We start from the raw sequence: 22,410 nt of genomic DNA on the forward strand, positions 1-22,410 counted from the left end.
GTGCCTAAGAGCTATGAAAGTCTCTGCAGGCTTTTATTAGGGCAAGAAGATAAACCCTCACATGAATCCAAAATCACTGCTCTCTGTATTTAAGTTTGGGTCTGCCTAGAATAAATATGTTTATTCAAACTCCTTGAAGTCATTTAGGCCCAGATTATTAAAGGTGTTTAGGCATTACTGTGCTCAGCATTGCAATGCCTAACTGATTTAGAAGCTCAAATCTCATTTTCAAAAGGGATTAAGACACTTGGGAGCAAAAAGCCCATTGATAGTCAATAGGATTTAGGCTCTAAGTGCCTAACTCCCTTCTGCAAATGAGATTTAGACTCCTAAATCAGTTATGTGTTGCAGTGCTGAATGCTTAAATACCTTTAAAAATCTGGGCCATAGAGGCCTACCTGGCCCTTCTAATTTATAGTTCACCTGATCTAGGAAGTGGGAGTCTTTTCCCTGTCAACTTCATGTGCTGCTGGATATCCAGGAAAGGCAAAGTCCTCTCTCCCCTCTGAATTGCCTTTATTAGAGAGAAGCTCAAGATTTTTTTTCATGCTCAAAGGTCTGCTGAAGTAGCAAATTCCATGCCAGTCACCCTTCATGTTTCAGAGCAGAGCGTTTTCTCCATGACTGACAGGTACAGCCTCTTCAGCACACCTTTGGGGCAGGAGATGGAGGAAACAATTTGTCCATAACAGGAGCAGGTTTCTTCTTGGTATGCAGAGTCCGGACTAATATTCTTCCAGAGTTGGCATTGGTAGTTTGGATCCAACTTGTGATCTCTGGAAGCTCGCTCCAACTTGTTGAATATTTTACACCCATTGGCTGGGTAGCAGGAAGCAGAGATTAAACACAGTTATGTAAAAGAAAAAATAAATGAGATTCCTGGTCTTTCCAAAAAAAAAAAAAAAAGCCTTATAATCAAAAACTCCTTGTCCATAACAATATTGTAATTTATCTTTGCAATTTTATTTCTGTTGAACTCTGAAAGCCCCATCTCTACCTTATTATTCTTGAGTTTACCAAATGTGCAGACATTTATCAAATGGGCCATCAGTAGCACTAGAAATGCAGTAGTACATCCAAGTTAAAATTTTTGCTTTGATTACTACAAATCCATGGAGCCCTTGGGTCCAAGGCTTCTACTGCAGCACAGCTATTTGCAAATAGATTTTTATAGCACATTAGTGCTGAAGGAGAGTCCAAAGAAAATAGTCCTTTTCAATATTAAAACCAGCTGTGACTTTCTTGAGCTGATGACTCATTCATTTTTTTTTATAGGGTGGGAGAACTAAGCAAAAGACACAGAGAGTCTTATTCAAGACGTTGTTTGTTTTGCAAAGGGTATCCTAGCCACAAGCCAACTTGATCATACCAATATGCAACTCATGTTTATTTAAAACCTTTTTTCTCTTAACAGTTCCAATTATAAAAACAGAACCCAGTGATGACTATGAGCCTGCTCAAACCTGTGGACCAATGAACCAAGGATTAAACCCTCTCTCTAAACCGTACTACGGCCAGCAGATCATGATGCCTCCTGATCCTGGTTCGTGCCTTGTGGCTGGCTTCACTTCCTGTCAGCAGAGAAACACTGTGATGTCATCTTCCCCCAACTCAAGCCCCAAGCTGCATGATCTTTCCTCTTCTGCTTACAAGTGCATCCCCAACCCGGGCCACAGTCACCTAGGACTTCAGCAGCCCGCTGGCGGTGTCCCCACCATACAGGAAGTGCCAAGGTCTATAGTTGTGCACCCAAGTTCTCCAGAGCAATCATCTCTCATCATGCTGCAGCCGCAGGTGAGTCAACATCTGAGCAGTAGCTGTTCCCTTGGTTACCAACAAACACTCTATCCCAACAGTCCCTCTTCTCCAGTTCCATCTGTTACCCAAGAGCCAACCTATTTGCAGTCCTGCAGTCCAACTCACTCATCCATAATGGGTCAACAGCAGCACCAACTGCCGAAGGTTCAAAGAAATGAGTCTCCAACAAACCAACCACTGTCATTGCCAGAGTTGCATGAGGACAGTAATCATAATTTGGCCCCTATTCCTGTAATGATCAAGCGAGAACCTGAGGAATTGGACCAGTTGTACCTGGATGATGGTAAGTCTTCCACAGCTGTAGAGGTTTGCATTCAACCATATTGCTATATCAGTGAGTTCTTTTAACCCCCTTCAGAATTCTGATGGAAGAAAGTGCAAATTAACAGCTTTGTGGAATGGTGCAGAATTTTGCTCTGATGTTCTCTGTCTGAGAAAGAGTTCTTTAATTTTGTTTGCAATAACGAAACTGTATTTTGAAGCATTAAATGCTGTTAGTCACTGTAGAGCTAGCTGCATGACCAATAGCTACATTGCAATAATCTTAACCATATGGTCTTGGTTTCTGCCTATGCCAGTGACCTGTGGAATGGCAGTGAAAACATATTTAACATTGTCCTGTTCGTAATGCAATGAAACTTCAGATACACAAATCTGCTAACTGGAACAAAATGATAAACTGCTCTATTTCAGCTGAGAAAACTCAAATTAAAAACTGAGGCATGTCCTTCAGCTGATGGCTTTTCAGTCTGGTGGCATCTGCAGTTAAGGCTTTTTTCTTTAGTTCCTACTATAGATTTGTAGCCGATGTTTTTTTAGTTTGTAAGATTTTATATATATATAGCCACCAACACGTACCACTCAAATGTTAAAATGCTGTGATGAACTTGTCAGACTTTGGTTTCCAAAGATTTATTAATGGAACATAATAAAGAGGGTAATCTGGAATTTGATTATATGACCTCCCTGAACCGTGATTTAGCACTTACCATTAAGTATCCCAGTAGTCTTCTGAACCTTCACCTTAATGCAATATGTGATCTCCCTTTCAATAGCAATATATTTGTATATAATATTCTATGCTATTTTGAAAATGAATGTCTGTATTGAAACTACAGTAATTGGTACCAAGGAGCTTCTGAATATGATTGTCTTTCAGGGAGAAATTATAACAAAAGTCAATTAATTTTACTTTTTTAATATAATTTTGGGGACAGTTATTCATTTGATTTCAAACTGCATGATACTTGCTGAATTAGGATCGAAAAATTAGTATTTTTGAGTTTGAATAACAGCATTTTGCTTTTCAGTTCTGGGAAAACATCTTTCCTTAATAGAGATCCTAATCAGTTACATGACAGACAAATCGAAGGAATTTTCCTAATTAGGAGCACAGTTCATTAAAGTTTTACATGGCTGTTACACAACTTCACTGCATTTCTTTCTATGCTGAGGACAGGCTAGTCTTCATATAGACATTATCCACTTTTTCCACATGCATACTGCTATGAGAAACAAGATTAAAGCTGATGCAACCCCCAAAATGAAATAAACAAGAAGTAAAATGCCCCAATCAAATGAAAGATTGATAGAAAACAAAGATTACCCAGGGTAGGACTGCTCACAAGATTAACAGCTAGGATCTATACATAATAATCTTGGAGATTCAATCCATATCAGTAGCCACCATGTAACTATGCCTCCAGAAAAGCAGCACATTACCCCTCCACAAATTATACCCATCATCCCCGCTCTTCCTTTTTTGTTTAATGCAATTTATTTATTTTACAACTAATAAAAAAATTAAAAGGATCATTTTGGAAGAGAGAAGTATCGGAATATCAGAACTCTCTCATTCTAGGCCACACTGATAGGCTGGGCAATTGGTGCAGTCCCACTGGGAGAAACACCCCCTCAGCATTCAGAAGGGTTCTCTGCTGCTCCCCATTGGAGGGCCATGGTTGGGGCTCAGGAATGTTGGATGCAGGGGTGCACAGATCCACTAGCCAGAACTGCCCCCCCAGTGAAGAGGAGCACAGCAATCTCAAAACCTGCTACAGCTCCTAGCTTGCAGTAGATGTCACAGGGTACTCTGTTGATGCTCTGTGTTCTGGAAAAGAGAATTTCATTTCCCCACCCCACGCTCATTTTCTCTGACATAGCATAAATGACTTTGGCACAGTAATTACTTTGCAGTCACCGATCATTGTAGCCAGATAATGAAATCCATACTTCAGTATGTATCATACTATTTAAAGCCATTCTGTGACTAGCCACAGAATTAGAGACAGAGAAACAATCCCTGCTTTTATTAATAGTAAAAGAAAATACATGAATCTATTGTTACCTTACTTCCACAAATTAAGGATCACTCTCTAAAAGCAGTGGTAGCATAATAATACATACATACACATATATATATATATATATATATATATATATATAAGGGACAGAGGAAATTCTCCCAATTGCATCAACATCTGACTCCCAGAAATGTACCTGACAAGCTTTTCTCACGACTATAATGTTATGTCTCCTTTCCCACCTCATCTCTTTCTTTCCAACTGATTTACACTGTTTACTTCCCTTCCTGTCAGTGGCAATTTTATTGCTGCTTATTATTTCTATTATGTTCTATGTGCTAGTGCCAATACTAATGTTTTGTTTTATGTATCGATTACACTTTACATTTGAAAAAAAACAAATTCACATTTCACCAGTGCCGCCTCATACACTATCAGTCCCCATTACAGTTAATCAGAAGTTAAAGTAGTAGTAGAAGTCTGTCCTTTTAGGGTTGCCCCATCTTCCCTAACTGTCTCATTGCTTGCAAGTGTAGCGAATAATTTTTATAAGGTTGTTTCAGTAAAGAGCCACCGTCTCAGACCTAAAGACCGATTGTAGAAGGATGGAATTTTGACCTACAGGCATAGTTCAGAAGAGCAGCTTGGTTACTGCAACATCTCTTGGTTTCCCAGTTATATATTACTCAGTGAGGGCCAGATTATGATACCTTTGCTCACAGTGAATAGTGCATTACGGTCATGAATTGTTTCACTGAAGTAATTGGAGTCAATTGTAGGTATTAATTGTAGGTACTCTCCACTGGGAGTAAAGAGATCACAAAGTGGGTCTGATTAACTAGGAAAAAGACCCTTTTGTTTGTTTTTGTTTGGCTGCAGTTAAAATCAAACCATCGCCATTATTTCCCATTAGTATTTTATCCATCTTCAAGTGGTTTTTTTTTTGTTGGAGAATTATGTAGACTATATGTATTTTGTAATAATATTTTGAATGTGGAAAAGCAGAACTCCAGTCAAACCAAGGAATAAGGAGACAATTTCATCTTTTTTTTAAATAGATTAAAATTACCTTGGATTTATAATTTAAACATTGATTCAATCATGTCTCCTTCAAACTGTTATAGCTAATTAAACTTTGTTCCTACATCTTTGTGTGAATAAACAATACAAAAGCCGTAAAAATAGGTTAATTTTAATGCACAGCATTCCTTCCCTCCTACCCAAAATATACCACCCAACTCCCCCTCTCCCTAAAAGTAATTTAATAAAATATAAGAAATCAAAACCAAAGGCCCTACTCTGTAAAAGAAGAAGTGCCAGTGATTCCATGAAGCCCAATAGCAACTTTTATGGCTATTGATTTTACATGGAAGGTGCTCAGATACCACGGTGATGGGTGGCAGTATAAAACCCTAAAATAGATAGACAGCATGCTAATGTGACCACAGGACAAATTAAAAATCCAACCCTGGTTACACAAAGTGACATTTGATTCAGAGTCTCACAAACTTGCCTTTTTTTTTCTCCTGGTTTGATTTATATATCCCTAATTCTAATACATTTTAAGTAATCTTGGACCTGGAATAAACAGAAGTTTTTCAGGTTCAGCCTGTGGGATCAAAGCAATATTCATTCATTTGGTCTGGAGTAGTTCCAGACTTAGGCCATCTACATCACAGAGGTCCTTGCAGAAAAGCAGTCAGTGTGTTTATATAAATATATGCACTGTATATGATGTTTCAGGGTTGGTGTAATGATACTCAGCTAAAATGGTATAAAGAAAAAACCCAATGAGGCTTCTATTTTGGCACGTAAGTGTTGGTCTTGGCAATTTCATTTTAAACAAAAACCAACAGTTGCCACCTGGGCTACTGATTCGATTGGTAGCCTGTTTCAGTACATGAATATCTGTCTCAAAAACATTTATAAAACCTTTGAAACTCCCTTTGAAAAAGAATATGAGCTATATGTGACTATATTACTAATATTGACGTGTCTGCCTCAGTTTGCACTCCTGTGTCACATGATGCTGAGATTTAATCCCAAACAAGACTTTGACTGACTCCCAGAGCTGACACTGCAGTAGTAAGGGCTGAGGTACTGTTCAAGGTGTTGTCCTTCAGATGAAAGAGTTAAAATGAGCTTTTATCCCTGTCTCTGGTGGTCATCCATGAAATTCCATATTTCTTTGCAAAAAGAATAGAAGATGCCCTCCATTCCCTGACCAACACTCCTTACTCAGTGTGTGAGAGAGATATTGCTGATTGCCTAATGGCTGCTCCCTTAGCAATATTGAACTCGGGGGTCTGATCCAAAGCCCAATGAAGTCAGTGGGTATCTTTGATATGAAAGGTGCCTTACTAAAAAGAAAGAGGTATGTCCCAAGCAGAGGCTCCTGTACTGGGGAAAGGAGAAGATTTCATGAATTGCACGAGGATCTAACCTGGGAACAGCTCAGAAACTACGGTGATAGGAGCTATAGAAAACCCTATGAGACAGACAGACAGCTAAACACAAATTCTATTCTGTTAAGTGTTTTAAGAATCATTGATTTATCGCCAATGGATCTTCAATATAAAGCCAGACATAAGATTGTTCACAGGGCTCAAGATAACTGCCACATGAAGGAGAACTGGGCGCAGGAACAGTTAGCTGTCATTGGCATGCCAGGCCACTGGAGTACAAACGAGCTATACAGAGCAGAATTATCAGTAACTAGCCAAAGAGTCAGCTGCTTTGGGGAAATTAAGAACTGACCTGACCTTTTGCCCATTCCTGGAACCAAACATTATTTCATGTACTGAGATGTGAATGCTCCGTTAAAGTTTATTTTATATTTTTGTATGCTTCTCCTTCCTGATCTGAGTCACGACTTGTGCCAAAATACCACAAGAAAGTCCATTCTGATAGTATTTTCAGTTCAGTTTTGCTGACCAAGATGGCTCAGAGAAGTTTCCAAACTTATGGTTGCTTTACTCAGATGTTAGAAATATCCCTTTGTGGCCATAAGCAGCTAAGTAGAACTTAGTCTGTGGACTGGACAGGCCCTTGGTTAAACTCAGAATAGGGGAGGCCAAAGGTGGCTTAAAGTCATCTTCCCTGCCCCCACTTCCCATTCCTGTGCCTAGTGTAGCTTGGGCGGGACAAAGAATTGAGCCCAAATCTTCATATTGCGAGGACAGAGAGAATTCAATGAGGTGTTTTAATGCCAAGAAACGTCATTAGGGTTATGATTGGCACCCCAGCTTGCTGATACATTTTTTGAGCTGCAGCAGAATTATTTCCTGCCATTAAAAACATCAAAGAAATGGCTTAGCATTCATTGGTAATGATATCTCTGCAAGCAAGGGGGAAACACATTGGTACCTACAGGAAAGGGATTTCATTGTGATCTGTCTTCTCCACACATTTTGACAGTTATAATATATTCTTGCTCCCGGTTTTCATTTTAATTAGTACCGAGACAATAACAAATACGTTTTAATTAAAAAACAATATTTATGTTTTGAATAAAGGTTGTGCTTGAGCTACAAAGTTCAAGTTTGAACCTTGCCCAAAGCCCATGAGTGTTTGGACTCAGACTTTTGACGTAAAATTCTGGCCTAACTGGTTTTTAAATTTGTTTCCTAGCACTTTTCCTTTGGGTCTGATTCCAGGTGCTATGGATTTTAAGAACTCTCTTCTGCTGCTTTGAAAGTTAATTCCTCCCTTCCCCTGGTTTTTTTTTTTAAATAAAGGGTTGGCTTCTGCTCTTGATGCTATTGGATGTATATGTTTAACTCCCTGCATAGTGACGAGAATATATACATCATAAACAAAGAGGTGTCTGAATTTTTCAGTATGTGGCTGACAGCAGTTACTGAAAACACATCATCAGCTTCTTTTTAAAACAAGTACGCTTTTGCCCCCATAATTATCTCGGTACAGCTGAGTTTTATCGTTCTTTGACCATGAATGCGCTCTTTTCAACTTCTTTTTTTTAATCTAAAAAGGTAAATTGGGACCATTAAACTCCCAATAATAAGTAAAAGTGGCAAAACCACGGGTAAAGTGTTAGTGAAAGCTGCAGCCTCCCCAGCCATTTCATTTTAAACATTGCCCTTTTAAAAATAACTTTTGAAGTAAAAGTTTAACTCGTGGATGTAATGTGAGCTATTGCTAATGTCATTCCCATGAATTGCTTATATTGTCGCACTGTTAGATGTCTGACAAGTCCATATATCTCCAATACAGTATATATGAAATTCGGTTGCCTCTAAACCATATGTTCATTTTTTATATCCCCGTATATTTCTGAAGTGCACGTGATTTGGTGATATAGTTTATTTGAACAGGAACTGTAGCAGACAGAATTATTCTTTTGCTGAAATGTATCCTTTTTCATACATTTCTGTTTTGTGATTAAAGTGATTGGCTCTCAAGGCATTAAGTTTAGTCTGGTGCTGCCACAATTATGCCTTTGAAAACTTCTGAGTTCACTCTCTGATTTCCAGTAGTCCAGATGTCATTAGAACAACATGCAGGTAGTCTACAAAGTCCAGTAATACTGTCTACACTTCAGTCTGGATATGAGCTTTCCCTCCCTCCCTGTTGGCCTGGTCTAGCAGCTCTGGGAGAAAACAAAAAGCTTTCCTCATGGAAAGTTTTACTAAACCTGGCCCCATGCCTGAGTCGAGATCCTTCTCGTTTCTAATGATAGTTGAAAGTGTACATGCTAGTGTGGTAAAACGTGCTGTGTCGTTAACATTTAGGATGTAGGTTATATCTGATGGGTAGGAGAAATAATATAAAGGACTCAAATAATTCATTAGGGTCAGACCTTTAATGGACATAAATGTCTGAGTTTGAGTGGTAGACCATTAAACTAAACCACACATGGTCAGGATAGCAAGCTTGCCTTTTCACTCTTCATAGCAGTCTTTGTGAATAGAATCTCCCTGGAGCCTCACAAAAAGAGAGCCTCCAAAACTGTAAACGACAAGAACAGGTGTCACTTCCTGATTCCGCCCAGTCCAGTGCACGCAACCTATTGGTGCTAACCTTTTAGATGCTGTGTGTTGTGAAATCTAATGATGAACTTTGTTTTTCTTCTTTGAACATTAACACAAGGTCTTTAAGAGTCCCATTCTTCAAGGTGTTGAGATCTCTCCTGTGATTGGTTGAGTGCCCGCAACTCCCATTCACATCCAGGGCTGCTGAATGAGGGTATTTTGCAGGGACAAGGGTGAGCAGGCTTCCAAAAAGAGGAAGGTCTCAGTTGGCAGTAACTTGCAGTAGGGATATCCTATGGTATTTTTAGTGTTCAGGAAACAATATTTGCATTGTGTGTGCCTTTGCATTAAACATTTCAGGCCATTAACTGCACACTGAGGCTGTGTCATACTGCGTCTCTTCAAACTAAATACCAATTTCACTCTGCAGCCCTGGTACTCCCTGTGCAATTAAATGAAAAAAAAATCACGTCTCACTTCTACATCTTATTCATTCTCTTACTTCCATAGTAATGGATATTGGCATTGGTGTTTCAAACAGGAAGGGTTTTTTAAAGTTTTCTTAGGTGAGCTGGGGAGAAGGACTTGCTGCGTTTCAGCTTCAGTAGCATTTACGTCTGCTTATAAGCCTGGCCTGGTGCCAAAGAAAATTTGTGGCTTGCAGAAGCAAAGACTTTCCTGAGAAAGCTTTGTTCGGATGCTAGCGCTCATTTTTGGAATATGATATTTGTTTAAAAGATTTCTGAAGAGTGTCGCCATTGAGCTGTGCAATGTTAGCTGGTCAGGAGTTATTATCATGTGAGCCACTTAAAGTCCCAGTACTCTAGTGCCCTGACCCGTCTTGACAAAAGGTATCTGGAGAAGTTGTTTCAGAAAGAATCCTTTTCTCCATTGACTTGAGTATAAAAGAAGTAACACATAGATCCCTGCTATATCTAGTAGGAGTTAGATTTAACAAACATACAGCCCAATCCTGCCAACACCTAGGCATATAAGGAAGTTTACACCTGTAAATAGTCTAATTGACTTCAAGAACAGTGAACTTTGCTACCAGTTAGCAAGCCATAATGTTATTAGATTACTAAAAAGCAAAAGATCTGCTCCTATTCCTGCTTAAGTCAACATTCCCTTTGGCTTCACAGGGAGTAGACCAGGCCCAAAGCTAGCAGTTAAAATGCATAATAGCCACATTCATTGAAATCTAGTTGTTGATAGACAGTCAAAGACTGGAGTCTCTTTTGGGAAAATTGTATGCAGCATAGTTGATTGTTTCATCTACATCTGCTTGACAACTGTGCTTTTTCAGTCGGAGCTTTGGTACATAGCTTACCTATAATAGACGCTGTATGCTTGCTTTCTTTGCAAGGCTTTATGGCAGCTTGAGCATCAGTTGTCCTCAGTGAGCTACTTGATAGAGTAACTCCCGTTCTTTCCTGTTTCAGAGTTTTCTAAGGGATTCTAATTGTATTGCCACCAAAGGGGAAGCTGTTTTCCCTGAGCTACCCCTGTGCTAAGAGGAGGTTTATAACAAAGAATCATCCCCTAGGCCCTCCTTGTCCTCCACATCTGGGAAAGGCTGCCCAGTCTTAACATTGTAAATATCAGCAAATAAGCCACGTAATGGGAAAGCATGGGCCTATATCTCTTTGACAAAATTAGCTGCTTTCAATTGCAGACCAAAGAGCCTGCCCCGAGGCTTTGCTGGTGTGACAAAGACAGACTTTGAGGTTGAAAAGACCTTTTAGTGTGGTGTGGGTTTGTTGGTTTTTTTTTTTTTTAACTTACCATAGCACAAAGAAGAGTATTAGGTGAAGTGAGATGGTGCTGAAAGAATATACAAACACTTGAGTTTTATAGTCCTGGAGCACCATATTTGTAGTTCCAATATTTGGACTACCTTGAAAAACATGCTGCAGGCTACAAGAAGGTCATAATCAGTGGATCCAAACACAGCCCCCAAGCAAAATGGGAGGAAATGGGCCACAGAGTTCCCCCGCCCAGCCTCTTACTCAGCCAAACCTCCCCTGTACTATGGACTTCAGTGGAAGCTTGGACTAAAGATTTGTAGGGTTTGGACAGTGGACTAAATTCTGTCCCCTTGTTAGCCCTTTGAGGTCTGTGAGGTTCAATGATAGTGGAATGTGACCCACTGTGACCAGTTGAGAGCAGAAATTCATAGATATCAAATAAATAACACCTACTAGAGACTGTATAAGACAGAGAGGGAGGAAATGCTGCTGCTGCTTGCTTTTGTTGTTGTTACCTCTGAGGCTTGCAAAAATATGAAAGTGCAAAAGATTTATTAGAAACAAAACTAAAATGATTACAAGTCATATTTATATACTATTCAGAACCTTTCCCTGACTGACCTGAATGTGTATGTGGTGGTGTGTGTCATTCCCATTCATGACTGAGCTCGCTGAAAATTCTCCACATCTATTGAAATTCTCCACATCTATTGGAAATGTGAGGGCAGGTGGATACCCTGTACGATGGACTTTCTGCTGTCCTTAAACTATTCCCACACTGAACTACAGGACTGAGTTCTGAAACTGGCTCCACACTGTTCAGATGCAGTTTTTTCTATTACTGAATATTTTCCAGACATTTGAGTATTTGCTAATCAACTATTTTCATGGAAAATACAAGCCAACTGTAAAGATTATTTCTTCACTATTATTAATTAGCTGTTTTCAATCTTAAATGAGAATAAATTTGAGTTCTACAGCATTCCAAGATTTAAACCTAGACTAATTACTTGAAGACTTTTACCTCTGTGCATCTGGATTATCCATTAATGACCACTCCAGACTGAATCACTTTATAATAGCAAACCACTGTATGAGCATTACTAGTGAGGTGAAATGTGTTTGTCTGACCTAAAATGAGGGTGTGTTACACTTCAATGTCAAAATAGACTTCAAGGGGAACTGTTATTACTCATGATAACTCATTTATACTGCTTTTGGTTTTGTTTATTTTATATTTAGATAGACAGACAGACCTTTCCCCACTCCATTAAGTGTTCTGTGGCACAAGATTCTGATCTCACACCAGTGTAAATCAGGAGTAGGTCTGTGGAAGTCAGTCGAGTGATACCAGTGTAAAACTGGAGTTCAGAAGTAGGCCAGATGTCTCTTCTTTGGCAGCAGAGTCAGCCAGAGTGCTCAGAATCATGTGGAAATATCCGGAGTGTTTTTCAGTAGCGTAAATAGTTTGGGCGGAGGGGTTTCATACACAGGGGTGAATTTGGTTTTTGTGATAAAGACTGATAGCCCTGGCTCTAGCCAGGTATGTTTCTCTCAAGTACTGTGCATGGTTCTCTTTGAAAGGGGGCTTCTGGAGGCAGATCCACAATCACAGCTTCAATCCCAGCCTCTTTATGTCTATTTAAACCAGAATAAGCGATGGGATTATTACTTTGTTGCACATGAATATCAGTAAAATTGACTAGAAAACTTAGGAGAAAAGGGAGAGAAGAAAAACTGATTCCAAGACAGAAAGTTTTAGACTTCAGCAGGAATGTACGCTCCTAAATGATCATACACAAGCCAGCAATGGCTGCTCTGGAGGACTTTCCAGGAACTCAGCAGCTGTTTCCAGCAATCCATGCTAGATGTCTGGAGCCCAGACCAGAATTACTGCAACCTGTTCAAATTTTAGACTCAAAACTAGAAACACTGGGTAAGATTCTCCGTTGGCATGAATCGGTGAAGCTCTATTGATGTCCATAGAACTGTGCTGATTTAGGCCAGGTGAAGATTTGGCCCATCCTCTGCTAGAATGGCAGAGACTGAGGAGAGCAGCTCCTCGTGGAGATGTTAAAGCCTCTCTCTGCCAGCAGAGAGTTTTAAGTGTTGCAGAAAGGTTTACAATATTTTGATGATAAAACTGAAGACTTGGGAAAAGGCTTACAGTGTTGAAACCTAAGTCTAAGGTTTTGCAGAGGAAGCTGAAGAAAAAGACTGGGAACCAGAACATCATTTTTTATAAATCAATGTAGCAAATGGAGATTATGCTGATGGGAAGGCATTGTTTTGGCAGTCTATTGTTTTGGCAGTCAGGTTGGTTACACATTGAGTGATAGGCCAGATTTTCATCCTTTGTTCAGCATACCTCCGTTGAAACATGCATCTGAGTAGTCCCATTGAGTCAATCAAGATTTTAAATGTTTGTAAGATCAGATCTGCGTGGAGGGACCCTTGTATTCAAGGGGAGCCTGACTTAAGTGGGGTGCTACGCTGGGACAAGGGTCTGTCTGCATGGCTCAAACTGCAGTATCAGGCCCTATATTTGGTGACGGATATGAGATGGTGTGTATGTGTGTTTATATATATTTACTTGATTTGGAAAAAAAATCTCTATTTCATCTACAGTACAAATATTTTTGCCATAATGCTATAAAATGTAGATACACATTGTTAAGTTTAAAATTAGAATATATGGCTCGTTTGGTGGTGAAATTACGTGTTGGTATAATTTGAGGGGAAGTGAGAAAGAATATTAATAAGAGGAAGGGGAAATAAAACATCTCCATTAAAAAAGATGAACAAGGAAGAATGAGATGTGGGAGGAGTAGGGTAGGATAAATGTGTGTGTGGCGGGGGAAATGGATATACATCTGAGACTGCACGAATGAATAACAATAGCCCGGGATTTAATTGCTATGGAAAATATTATCTAAAGATGATAATTTCAGTGTGGGGGGAAATGACAGGGAGTGCATTGAACATAAAAGGATTAAATTAAACCAATGGGAATAAAAAAGCCACATTAAATTAGTTTTATAGAGAATTGTTGGGCTTAGCGTGTGTGTGGTGTTGGTGGTCTGTGATATACAGGAGGTCAGACTGGATGATTTAGTGGTCCCTTCTGCCCTTAAACTCTATGGCTCTGTGACTGATTGTCACCGACTTGGGATGAGTCCAGTATGGACTCACATCATGCCTGCTCTGGTCCCATGTAAGTCACACGGGAAAAATGAATAAGCCAGGAGCAGCAATGGCCAGAGGGGAGTCCCTGGTAGCATGAGTCTTTTTGACTTATGCGGAGAGGCTGAGGGAGCTGGGATTGTTTAGTCTGCAGAAGAGAAGAATGAGGGGGGATTTGATAGCTGCTTTCAACTACCTGAAAGGGGGTTCCAAAGAGGATGGCTCTAGACTGTTCTCAATGGTAGCAGATGACAGAACGAGGAGTAATGGTCTCAAGTTGCAATGGGGGAGGTTTAGATTGGATATTAGGAAAAACTTTTTCACTAAGAGGGTGGTGAAACACTGGAATGCGTTACCTAGGGAGGTGGTAGAATCTCCTTCCTTAGAGGTTTTTAAGGTCAGGCTTGACAAAGCCCTGGCTGGGATGATTTAACTGGGAATTGGTCCTGCTTCGAGCAGGGGGTTGGACTAGATGACCTTCTGGGGTCCCTTCCAACCCTGATATTCTATGATTCTATGATTCTATGAGTCTGTGGAGCAGCACTGACAGCAAGCAGTGGCCAGAGCCACAACAGGGGTACAGAGCCTCTGTACAGATGATTCTGAGGATATTTGGGGATCCATGGGGTTTGGGTGAGTTTTCTATGGGGTAGAGAAGATCAAACCTTCTCCTCTGATCCTGGCAGGATAATTTGGTGTTATCTCTGCATGAATATCCTTTCGAGATATCCATGTATAAAGTTCCCTCCCACAGCTTTTCAGTAGGAGCGTACAGTGTGGCCCAAATAACTCCAGAATCTGATAAAATGGTGGAAAATTACTCTTTGAGCAAACAAATACTAATACAGTACAGTCACACCTCACTTGCTGGCAAGCACTCAAATCAGCTTTAAGGGGTCACATACGGTAGTAGAATATTCACACAAAAAGCAAAGAGAAAAACAGAAAAAGTAGATTTTTTATTAATTAGATGGTTCACCAGTTAGAAAACATGTAAAAAAAATATTAGCAATGCTTATTACATGAAGGAATTCTAGATGAGAGTAAAGACAATTAACTTCTGGAAAGGCAGAGAAAGCTTTAAAATGTACTAACACCAGAGCCTATGGTTGGAGGAATGAAACAAGAAATCTCCTTACTTAGCAGCTTTAAAAAGATGAAACTCAAAATGCAGTTAGGGCCTGATCCAAACCCTATTGAAATCTTTCCATTGACTTCGATTGGCTCTGAATCAGGGCCTTAATGTGCCAAATCAGGGAAATAACAATAATAGTCACAAACAAATAGGAGTTTTGCAACATGTTATCATATATGATTTTCATCTGAATCCCAAGAATTAATTACAGAGCGATATTTAAATAAGATAGATTTACCCTCCTCACCATTGGCAGAGAAAAAAATTAGAACTTGAAAAAAAAGTATAACATCTGTTGAAGTTTTCAAAGCTATATTTAATATTAACTCAGGGAAAGCACCTGGACTGAATGGTTTGCACCAGAAATTCATAAGTGCTTCCAGACCAAAGCACTGGTACTTACTAAGGCATTCATCTACATAACTGAAAAAGAAAGCTCTTCTCAACAGTTCAGTTTAACTACTACTGGTACCTCTGTCTTTCTTAAACGAAGCAGAGAACCAATGAGATGTGAACAATCTCCTTGAACTATGACTGCAAATTGAAGCTTTAAGGCTTGGGAAAGTGTTAACTAAGGCCTTCTTCTGCAAGCTGCTGTGTGCAAGTGAAGCCCTGTATCCATATGAAACAGCTTGCTGAATCAGGGCCTAACCTTGTATATTCCGGTCACACAGGCTTTGTAGCAAGGACGAATTTATTGGAATAATGAAAATTACTAAGGACTCAAACAACAAGAAGAAAGAATCTAAATGCTGAGAAGGCCTTTGATAAGGTAGAGTGGGACTGCCTTCTAACAACACTAAAAACTTGATTTATTTTTTATTTTTTAAATGGTTTAAATCAATATATAACAAACCTATGGCTAGAATTAGAAACATAAACATATCATCCTGCTTTTGTTAGAAAGAGGGTTCAGACAAGGCTACCCACTTCCTCTCCTGTTACCTGTGATCTTCTTGAGAGCCTTTTGATCAGCTAATTTGAGATTATCCAACAATGTCTGGCATATTGGTGGTTGAATATAAAACAATGCTTTTACTGTGGTTAAATTTGGCTTTGAGCAAGGGCCAATGCGAGTCCTAAGTCCTCACTTAAGCTCTATTTAAAGGCAGGACTTAAGTGATTCATAGGGCTTGTGAGGACCTCTGAATAGGGCTGAATTTCACTCTGTATTGTGGATGATACTCTGCTTTACAGCACAATCCCTACTATGCCCTACATACCTTCATTAACTGAAATTTTAAACTCAGCAAGTTATCAGGATACAGAATTAAAATAGGAAAAAGCAAAACGATAAACTTAAATTGAGAGGGTCACACCACTGAAGGAAAAACATAAATTCTTAAAATTATTTTAAGAACTCTTCTTCAAGATAGCTATGTATGAATATTTTTTCAAGTTCTAATTTTTTTTCTTTGCCAGTGGTGGGGAGAGTAAATCTATCTTATTCTAAATATCCTTCCCTCTCACATACAGTGATGGGAATCAGAAGTAACTCCCCTGAAGTCAGTGAAATTACAGTGTTTCATAACGTGTGTAAAAAGAGAAGAGAACTATTCCTCCTTGCTTTTATTCCAATACATGATCTCATATAAATATTAAAATATTTCAAATAACATGCAATGGTAACAGAAACAGTGTATTTAGTCTCACCTGGCATATTTGCTTGTATTCATTATGGGCCTGTCTAAAGCCCACTGGAGTCATATTACATTAATATATAAAGGTTAACGACATATACAATAATCTGAAATATGATCTGTGCACAAAGGGGATGATGTATAGATACTTTGAGGGCTATCACTTTAAATGTCCTAACTTTCTGTGCCTTCAAAAAAATGTTTTTTTTTAATTTGTTTTAATTTCCATAACATGCATGCAGCACTTCTACAGAGTCAACGGGGTTCTAACTGGGAGTAGTTCACATATTTTCAGTAGAAGATATACAGGCATGATTCTGATCCTCTTTACACCAATGGAAATCAGAAGGGTCTCCACTGAAGTAAGTGGAGTTACCATACATGTATTTTACACCAGTGCTCGTGAAATCAGAATTATACCCACAACCTATAGAATGTTACCAGGTCCAGTGGTCATGTTTGCATTAGCACAGCTTAGTATGGGCATTAGAAGTATATAAGACTAATTCATTCCTTTCTCAAGTCTCTTGAATTTCTATATTCATTTTCATGGCCTACAATATGGCAACCATAACACCACCTTTATGTTTTTTTCCCATTGATTGTGGGATTATTTGAGATCATTCAGTGCTCTATAATGTTTTTCTTGCAAGCAGAGATCCTTATGCTGTATATGTACAAAAACTGCATTGCACCTATCTACAGCCATGACAAAGAGAGAACATTAAAGCCTCTAGTTCAAAACATTCATCCTCGCTAATCTGGCCTACAGAGACATTAGCTAATCAAGGCTTGATACTCAGTACAATAAGACAAGTGCAGTAAAACTACCTCTGTTATCCTAGTGAGCGCTAAGAGTTATCATTCCCATGGCCAAATTACAGGGTTTGTTTTGTTCTGACAACAAGGCCCACCGCATACAGGGCTATCAACCGTAACAATGAATCTGATGTAGTGTGTGTGTTATCAACTCCCAAATAACTGTCTCTCTCTCTCTCCTTTTTTTTTCCCTTTCCCACCCCATTTGTGTGAATTTGTCCCCTGGAACTCTTCTCTATCAGGCCCCTGCAGCTGCTGTTATTTTAGATATGGCAGGAAGTAGGTACCGGAAAACAGCAAGAGCTCACAGCACTCAGAAAAATCTAGAAATTCCTCTGCTTTACCCAAGGCTCTGGCTCCAATCAAAGCCAGTTTAAAAAAAAGAAAGAAGGCGCAAGCAGACAACTGTGTCTGGGCTGCGTATGTCAAAACTGAGGTTTTAGCCATCACCTTCTGCAGGGTACTCCAGAGTTATTTGATACGGCTGTGTAAATCACAGAGTACTTGGCTCGGAGAAAAGTTCCACTTCAGTTACACTGCAGAGGTGGAACTGACACGTGTGCAGTCAGTGCAAGCAGAGACTTCTGCTTGCACAGTCTTTAACCAGCTGAGAAAACCCCCTTTTGAGTCCCCAGAGGCAAGTGCTTCTAAAAGCTCATCCATTTTTATGCTATCCCCTCTCATGTCCCGTGTACACATAAAGAGGATCAGTTTACAGGTTCGGCCAGTGTGTTTCTCTAAATGCATTTAACATCTCTTAGAAAAATACACGGGCCAAGGGGACTGACAGAAAATACATGGCAAAGTCGCTAAAGCAGAAAACTTACATCACGATTGTTATTGTTATTTGAAAGTTTGGATGGAATACTACTTAATCTGTTCACTGCAGAAATTTGTAGCCATTTTGAATACATTCAGTTTTGAATCAGGCTACCTCTAAAAACTGACTGAAAAAAAAAAAGGAATGTAAAAAAGAAACAGATGCTGATGGGTAACCCCCCTCCAAAATCTTGCAATTCAGTAAGGGATCTAGTAAAAAAAAAATTAACCACCCCTTAGGCCTCCAAAAGATGTCACCTTTAAAACTGTGGGTTTTTTAATAAAGAAATCTTGATATTTGACACAGCAGATAAGGAGGAAGACGTCCGCCCACAGACATCTTACACCATTAGCAATCTAGTTAACATCTGTAAATGTTTTAGGGAGAGAAATTACATTTTAAAACGTTTCTTTTTTAATTGCAGTCTCCAGATGAGATTTGTTAGAGCAGGGAAGTGTATCCCGTAGCGACTGATGTCAATAGTGAGCAGTCCCTAAAGCCAGCCAGGACTGGGAAAGCCATGCTGTTTGCTGCTCTTGGCACAGCTCCCTGCTTTCACAATGTCAAATTTAGACCCGCCTTTATATGCACTTTCAATTTTTTTTCCACAGTAGCTGTTGCCAGCAAGCTGTAAACTACCGTATATCACTCAGATTTAAGAATCTCAACTTTAAAACAAATTAAACTCTTGTTGACATTGTAATAAAAATCAGAATCGAACTGAACAGCTCAGTAAAAGTGCACTTCAATTATTTTATGGATTTAAGATTGTTTTCTAGGATTCCCAGACTCCCAATACAGCAAAGTTATTTCCTCTTGGCAGATCATTGGAAAAAAAAATTGTTCAAGGGATAAAATTATGTGGCAGACACTAGGTTGAAGCCTAGAGGGAGGAAGTGGTGTCTCCCCAGCACCTGTAAATATTTGCTCTGTGTCTTGACCAGAAGAGCCTCTCATCCACAGTCTGAAAAAAATTCAGGGTATTTATTTCATGAGTAATAAAAAAAAAAAAAAAAGCTAAAAATGTTCATCTGGTGAAACTTGGCTCTTAACTATGTGTCTACGTGGTTTTTGAAACAAAACAGCAAGATGAGTCTGACCCACCCTTTAGAACTCTATCCAAGTGCAGGTAAATGCATGTAGTGCATTAACTTCCTATCACTAGTGTCTACTCATCTTTCATCTCTGTACTTAGCAATAATGTTTGATGTTCTTTTTATATTTTTTTTCTATTCTGTAAACTGGAAACAATGGAGGTTTCCACTGAATTAAATGCCAGGTTTCCATTCTTTATAACATTTCCTCTCAAAACAATTTGGAATGAAAGTATTTCAGATATGTGAGTAGACAGAAGCTACTGTCGATAATAATTTGTTAAATTAAATACTCTTTTACAAAAGGTGTGGTGTACTGGGGATGCTGTAGCATGGAGCAAACACAAATCAGCCTACACAATCTTTGATCAAAGCCTTTTTTGCAATCAACTTTTTTTTATTACACCAATAAAGTACCTTCTTACTTTTCTAGGGCCCAAACCTGAAATGTTCTGAGTTCCCAGTTACTTCTATGGGAGTTGAGGGTGCTCAGCACCTGATACGATCCTGTTTCCCCTTCCTGTCACAATGTTATTTCTGAAGTTAGGGCCAAACCTTAGACACTTGGGGTCTAAGGCTATGTACCTAAGTCTATATTTAGGCACCTTAATTAAGTGTTCTAGTTTTCAGAGGTGCTGAGCATGTGGAGTTCCCATTGGAGAGTTGGGAGCATTCAGCACATTTCAGGAGCAAGCCCCAAGTTTGTCATTATGGAGATTCTCCGTGTCTGCTGTATTAGAAACTGGAGGTGGTTATCCCTTCCGGTTAAACTTCTGAGTCCATCACCCCAAGTGACTTAGCATTCTGATAGAGGCAGCCAGTTTTACTCATTAAAAAGAACAAGAATACTTGTGGCACCTTAGAGACTAACAAATTTATTTGTGCATAAGCTTTCATGGGCTACAGCCCACTTCATCGGATGTATAGAATGGAATATATAGTAAGAAGATATGTATATACATACAGAGAACGTGAAAAGATGAAGTAAGAGGCTAATTAATTAAGATGAGCTATTATCAGCAGGAGAAAAAAACTTTTGTAGTGATAATCAAGATGGCCCATTTAGACAGTTGACAAGAAGGTGTGAGGATACTTAACATGGGGAAATAGATTCAATATTTGTAATGACCCAGCCACTCCCAGTCTCTATTCAAACCCACAGAGGGGCATTGCTGGCACATGATGGCATATATCACATTGATAGATGTGCAGGTGAACAAGCCCCTGAGGGTGTGGCTAATGTGATTAGGTCCTATGATGGTGTCACTTGAATAAATATGTGGACAGAGTTGGCATCGGACTTTGTTGCAAGGATAGGTTCCTGGGTTAGTGTTTTTGTTGTGTGGTGTGTGGTTGCTGGAGAGTATTTGCTTCAGGTTGGGGGGCTGTCTGTAAGCGAGGACTGGTCTGTCTCCCAAGATCTGCGAGAGTGAGGGATCATTTTTTAGGATAGGTTGTAGATCTTTGATGATGTGCTGGAGAGATTTTAGTTGGGGGCTGAAGGTGACAGCTAGTGGCTTTCTGTTATTTTCTTTGTTGGGCCTGTCCTGTAGTAGGTGACTTCTGGGTACTCTTCTGGCTCTGTCAATCTGTTTCTTCACTTCAGTGGGTGGGTACTGTAGTTGTAAGAATGCTTGATAGAGATCTTGTAGGTGTTTGTCTCTGTCTGAGGGATTGGAGCAAATGTGGTTGTATCTTAGAGCTTGGCTGTAGACAATGGATCCTGCGGTGTGTCCTGGATGGAAGCTGGAGGCATGTAAGTATAGCGGTCAGTAGGTTTCCGGTATAGGGTGGTGTTTATTTGACCATCGCTTATTAGCACAGTAGTGTCCAGGAAATGGACCATTTGTGTGGATTGGTCTAGGCTGAGGTTGATGGTGGGATGGAAATTGTTGAAATCATGGTGGAATCCCTCAAGGGCTTCTTTTCCATGGGTCAAGTCGATGAAGATGTCATCAATGTAGCGCAAGTAGAGTAGGGGCGTTAGGGGATGAGAGCTAAGGAAGCGTTGTTGTAAGTCAGCCATAAAAAATGTTGACATACTGTGGGGCCATGCGGGTACCTATAGCAGTGCCGCTGACTTGAAGGTATATATTGTCCCCAAATGTGAAATAGTTGTGGGTGAGGACAAAGTCACAAAGGTCAGCCACCAGGCTCGCCATGACATTATCGGGTATACTGTTCCTGATAGCTTATAGTCATTTTACTCATTGTGTAAATAGATTTTTAAAAAGAGAAGGCTACTCATATATTTTTAAGCTCTTTCACACAATTTTATTGCCTAAATTGTTTCTCAGTCAATCAAAGTGCATGCTGAATTCCCAGTAAGTTTTTGTATACTTCAGAATCATAATCCTTGCCAGGGCAACCCCATTGTAACTTTTCAGATCCCAACATGGTGAGATTTTTGAGTATTTCCAAGTGTTTAAGAAATAGCAGGACTGATCGCTGTGGCTGATTGTAAGTGATTGTTTAGAAAGTACAGCCTAAGTGTTTTGAACTATGTTCCAGCTCTTTAAGTGTGCTTGAAAAATGAACATTCTATATCTCTCTTGTTCAAGTGCCTTTTTCCTAGCTCTTCAAAGATGGAAGTCGTGTAGCAGGTTTGTCAGTGATTAGATCCTGTGGCCGAATAAATCTCTCCTGTGAACATCAGTGCACTCAGCAGAATTCTGTATGTAATGCTGCAAGCTAGCAAGGTAGGGTGGTTGGTTCTTCAATTCTAACCAGTCAATGGGTCTTACTGAGTTTCTGCAGCCAGGTCCGGTGTTTACTATATGCCAATATCCCTACACAACCTTCTCAGTCCACACTAAGGGCTATTCCTTGGGTCCAGACAAGCTATGCTTCACGACAGGA

General features: G+C 39.6%; 1 protein-coding gene across 6 annotated transcripts in view; it reads left to right on the top strand.

Annotated features, from left to right (window-relative positions):
• Positions 1-22,410, top strand: part of NFATC1 (nuclear factor of activated T cells 1) — a 147,288-nt gene that overhangs the window by 107,220 nt on the left and 17,658 nt on the right. For 4 of the 6 annotated variants that reach the window (XM_037892987.2, XM_007060401.4, XM_037892989.2 and 1 more), the window contains one exon: positions 1,415-2,101. In XM_037892987.2, the coding sequence (XP_037748915.1) occupies positions 1,415-2,101 (687 nt within the window). The remainder of the gene's footprint in view (positions 1-1,414; positions 2,102-22,410) is intronic. The other 2 variants (XM_037892988.2, XM_043540008.1) reach the window with 1 other exon arrangement.

This window comes from Chelonia mydas, chromosome 2, assembly GCF_015237465.2.
Source record: "Chelonia mydas isolate rCheMyd1 chromosome 2, rCheMyd1.pri.v2, whole genome shotgun sequence".
In the NCBI taxonomy this organism is placed as follows: Eukaryota; Metazoa; Chordata; order Testudines; family Cheloniidae; genus Chelonia; species Chelonia mydas.